The sequence below is a fragment of the Tarenaya hassleriana genome, unplaced genomic scaffold, assembly GCF_000463585.1.
Source record: "Tarenaya hassleriana unplaced genomic scaffold, ASM46358v1 Cleome25, whole genome shotgun sequence".
In the NCBI taxonomy this organism is placed as follows: domain Eukaryota; kingdom Viridiplantae; phylum Streptophyta; class Magnoliopsida; order Brassicales; family Cleomaceae; genus Tarenaya; species Tarenaya hassleriana.
In genome coordinates this window covers 1,100,006-1,103,511 of record NW_010965775.1, presented here as the reverse complement: position 1 = coordinate 1,103,511, position 3,506 = coordinate 1,100,006, and the positions used below count along the sequence as shown (strand labels likewise).

Here is a 3,506-nt window from a genome sequence, read left to right as displayed (position 1 = left end):
TTATAGTTTGGGTTTTGGGTTCAAATTAGACTGAACTCAATCTGGTTTGAGGCCCAACAAAGACTTGACCCAATGAATCTTTACAAAATAATAATAATAATAATAATAATAACCAAAAAATTCGACGCACGACATAAAAATATCCTCTAATCAAATTTATAAATTACCAATTAAAATGAGTAGCAACAATTGAAATATTTACGGATTCTTATTTTTCTGAACCTTTTTTTTTTACCTTGAGTTTGGTCATTTAAATATGGTTTACTTGTTCAATTTGAATTAATATATTCGATTAAAAAAAATGTGTGAACGTTGATGACAATAACAATGAAACATTATATAGAAACCTTATTTAATTCATATGAAGAAAAACATTTGACTAAAACTTCTAATCTCGGACCACGGATCCATGTGGGTCGGATTCGGGCAAACCCATTTGAGATCTTGATCGATCCTCGGGTGACATTCTCACATATTTGTGGTTATAAACTCATCGAACAAAAATTTTACATACACCGTTAATCCTCCAATTTCGCAGGTTAGTAGTTTCAAATATACCGTTGGAAAATTTTCACCAACCCTTGACCATTTCTTCCGAGAATTCTTCAACCAGACATCGAAAGATCGAAAACTCGATCTCCATGGCAGTTTCTCGAACTTCTCGATCGTTCCTCGTCCAAAACCCAGCAGCAATCTGTGTCCGGAAATCCTGCTCGACCATCATGTCGATCGTGTTGGACTCCACGTCTCTCCACGACTCCAATCTCTCGCAGACCCTTTCGGCCACGGCCTCTGTTTCGATCAAGAATCCGTTTTCTTGAACTTCCTCCGCCACGATGTCCGAGACCAACGACAGGATATCTCCGGGAACTCGTTTGAGTTCTTGGAAGAAAGTCTCGAGAACTCTCCGCGTGATTTCGCGGCAGCATCGATGAGAATGCGTTGCGTTTTCTTCTTCGCCGTCGTCTTCTTCGGTTTCTTGATCAGACGACATCTGTTTATCGAGCACGACTGGGTCAAGACCAGCCAACCGCTCGAATCTACGAAGCTTTTGAAGAAGCTGATGCTTTGCTCCTGAAGAGACACAATCAAGATCCAGACAAAACAACGTCAGTCCAATGTTTGTGTAAATTCATAAAAAAAAAAGCCGAGCAACCAAGAAATCAAATCAATTTATGAGGAAAATAAATAATAATAAAAAAAAAAAGGAGAAAGGGTCCGTACTTTGGACAGATCTGAAACTGGAGGGGATGCTGTTGCTGTGCATGTGAATGTCTTCGTCATCGTCCTGAAACGGGGGGTCCAAAACTGAAACAGGACTGCTCTGTTCCTTCTCTTCCTCTTCTTCCATCTCCATCTTCTCCGTTTCATGCCTCTGTTTCCCTCAACAGAAATTCCCGTTCAGAGAATTATACTTTACATTCTCTCGTTTTATTTTTTTATTGTATCAAATCGCCATTTCTTTCAGAATTCGGTGTACTAACTAGGTTAAGTCGGGCGAATTTTATTTATTTATTTTTTTGAAGTTACATGAGAATGAGATATAATAAGTAAACCCAAGAAATTTTTGTAATCTATTGCTAAAATAATTTGAAGACAAAAAAAAAACACCACCGTGGGAGAGAGATTATTGCGTGTCAGAGACAAAGATCGACTTTGCTTTTTTTTTTTTATCAGATTCAAGCATCAAAGGCTAAAGTTAGAAGTGGAAATGACGGAAATACCCCTATCGTAATCTGTTATTCGGAAATGTCGAGCTCGGAATGATCAGGTTACTTTTGTCATTTTCTTGTCAAGCTAGTCACTAAATTAAGACCTATTAGCAATATTTGGAAATTATGAACATTTCTTCTCCTAACGTTTTCAAACTATAGGGTTAGCTTTATTTATTTATTTTTTACTATTTCTTTGTTTGAATTACTTCACTTTTTGTACTTTGCGGTTGGACAACCGTCAAATCTGATTTTAATTGTTATTGGTGGTTGGTTTAAGATTTATGTTAAATTGAATAAGTTTGTTTTAGAGATAATTAGTTAACAGAGAGACAAAATAAAACCTTTTCGCCGCCGTGTCTGGGAGACGCAGCCGGAGACGCGAAATTCGGCGTTTCGAAACCGCACGGAGATTCTGGGTTTGTTTGCAGCACAAAACGGAACGGGCTTTCGCTGAAGCGTTTTCCGTAATCCTCAAAGAAATCTCCACCGTCCATTATGTCACGTGTCAACTCATCTGAACCGTCCGATTGGCTTCTGTTTGACGTTTCGAAATCGCAGTCCCAAGACCCGCCTTCGTTGCTTTCTGACCAAACGCCGCTGCTGCCTGACCTCCTCGAAAACCGCGTTTCAGACGCCCTTTTCTCCCCCTCGTTCATCGCGACCGCGTTTGTTGGAGCTCCCTTGCGTTTCGCGTTTCCGGTGATTATTTTACGAACGACGGGAGATTCCCATCTCAAGATATCCTTCACCGAAACCCTACCGCTGTCGCAGTCGCCGCCGCCGATCTCGCGTTTCTTGCGATTAGTGAGCTTCTTCAACACTGACCCAAATAACCCAAACGCGTTTCCCGCGTTCCTCGTTCTCGTCTTCGAGGACGACTGTTTCTGAATCCTAACCGCGGCTTCCAGAAGAATCGCGGCGGTTTTAGCCGGGATGTTGAGGAAAATCGCGTTTGGGCTCCGATTCGGGGATCGAAACTCGAAGAGAGGAGACTTTCTCGGGTCGGGAGATTCGCGGAAGGAGAAGAGACAGGCGTTGCGGCAGAAACGCGAGGGAAGGCCAGCGTTTTGCGATATGGGTCTGCGTTTCCTGACCTGCAAGTCGGTTCCCGGAGACGGTGGCCGCTTGATCTGACATCTATGGTCGGAGATGTAGCTTTGGAGCTGAAACGGTTCTTGGTCTTCTTGCAAAAGATCCTTTAAGTGCTTCTTGGACGCCATTGCTGTCAAACACAACGAATTGAGTTTCTTTTGCCTTTCTGCTACTTCTTGTTCGCGAAATTCTTACAGGGAAGAAGAAGACATAAGGTGGAAAAAGGTTTCAACTTTCGGATTGTTCTTGTTTCCGTGAGATGGGAAAATGAAAGTTGCAGAGAAGGGGAAGTTCTTGGGCTCTCAATCTTCCGAGTACAAATAGATATGAAGAGAGAGAAAGAAAGAGAGAGAGAGAGAGAGTAATGGCGGTGATTCAAAAAATCTGGATGGTTTATAAGATCGAGGCAAGGGTAAGTAAATAGTTATAGGTAGGAGCAAAATAATATTAATATAATAATGGTAGTGTGCAATTATAAGCACACCAACAATATAAAAATTATATAGAATTCAAACGCATCACATTGTTTATTCGATCTGTCCCCGTTTTAATGTATAGTCTCTTTTTTATCCTCCACGTTCGATGATTTTGACCGTCCAAGTTATATATTCTTGTTATTTGCACGGTATATCAATTGAGTAATTAATCCGTGTGTGTGGTCTATCGTGTAAATTTAATATTATATATATATATTCAATT

At 40.7% G+C, this 3,506-nt stretch overlaps 1 protein-coding gene across 1 annotated transcript; it reads right to left on the bottom strand.

Moving 5' to 3' along the window:
* Positions 1-328: 328 nt before the first annotated feature.
* Positions 329-3,208, bottom strand: LOC104816367. Its single transcript, XM_010545158.2, has 3 exons — positions 2,057-3,208; positions 1,225-1,375; positions 329-1,074 (listed from the first exon to the last, which is right to left on the bottom strand). Exons 1-3 carry the CDS (start codon positions 2,933-2,935, stop codon positions 572-574), a joined length of 1,533 nt encoding a protein of 510 aa, XP_010543460.1. The 5' UTR covers positions 2,936-3,208; the 3' UTR covers positions 329-571.
* Between the last annotated feature and the right edge of the window lie 298 nt (positions 3,209-3,506).

Excerpts from the sequence above, each read along its gene's own strand:
- LOC104816367 (XM_010545158.2), bottom strand. The coding sequence starts at position 2,935 with ATGGCGTCCAAGAAGCACTTAAAGGATCTTTTGCAAGAAGACCAAGAA. Across the intron at positions 1,376-2,056 it reads CCAGACACGGCGGCGAAAAG|AGGCATGAAACGGAGAAGAT; the intron begins GTTTTATTTTGT and ends TGAGGGAAACAG. Across the intron at positions 1,075-1,224 it reads CAGTTTCAGATCTGTCCAAA|GAGCAAAGCATCAGCTTCTT; the intron begins GTACGGACCCTT and ends GTGTCTCTTCAG.